Source organism: Trypanosoma theileri (genome assembly GCF_002087225.1).
Source record: "Trypanosoma theileri isolate Edinburgh chromosome Unknown TM35_Tth_10_V1, whole genome shotgun sequence".
Lineage (NCBI taxonomy): Eukaryota > Euglenozoa > Kinetoplastea > Trypanosomatida > Trypanosomatidae > Trypanosoma > Trypanosoma theileri.
In genome coordinates this window covers 309,951-310,222 of record NW_021639852.1, presented here as the reverse complement: position 1 = coordinate 310,222, position 272 = coordinate 309,951, and the positions used below count along the sequence as shown (strand labels likewise).

General features: G+C 45.2%; 1 protein-coding gene across 1 annotated transcript in view; it reads right to left on the bottom strand.

The window, feature by feature from the left end:
• TM35_000101970 (dispersed gene family protein 1 (DGF-1)) overlaps positions 1-272 on the bottom strand; it is a gene marked incomplete at both ends in the record, with an annotated part of 663 nt that continues 391 nt past the window's right edge. Inside the window, one exon of the mRNA XM_029024688.1 lies at positions 1-272. This exon is cut by the window's right edge and continues 391 nt beyond it. Within this exon, the coding sequence (XP_028883995.1) occupies positions 1-272 (272 nt within the window).

Genomic DNA, 272 nt, shown 5'->3' with positions numbered 1-272 from the left:
CATCTTGGTAAAGTCATCATATGGTAAGAATTCCGCCTTACTGCGACGCCCAACAAAGTAAACTGTACCCACCAGAAATCCCACACTGTAAAGTGCACCAATAACACCAACCACATAGTGTTGTATTTGTGCCTCCGGCATTGCCAGAGTAAAGGCACTACCCACTACAATACCAGGATGTAGTAAATAAGCCACAAGGTATGTTATGCTTGGGAAACGCATTGTTGACCATGCCGTCTCCGTATCATGTCCACGTACATTTCCCAACATGG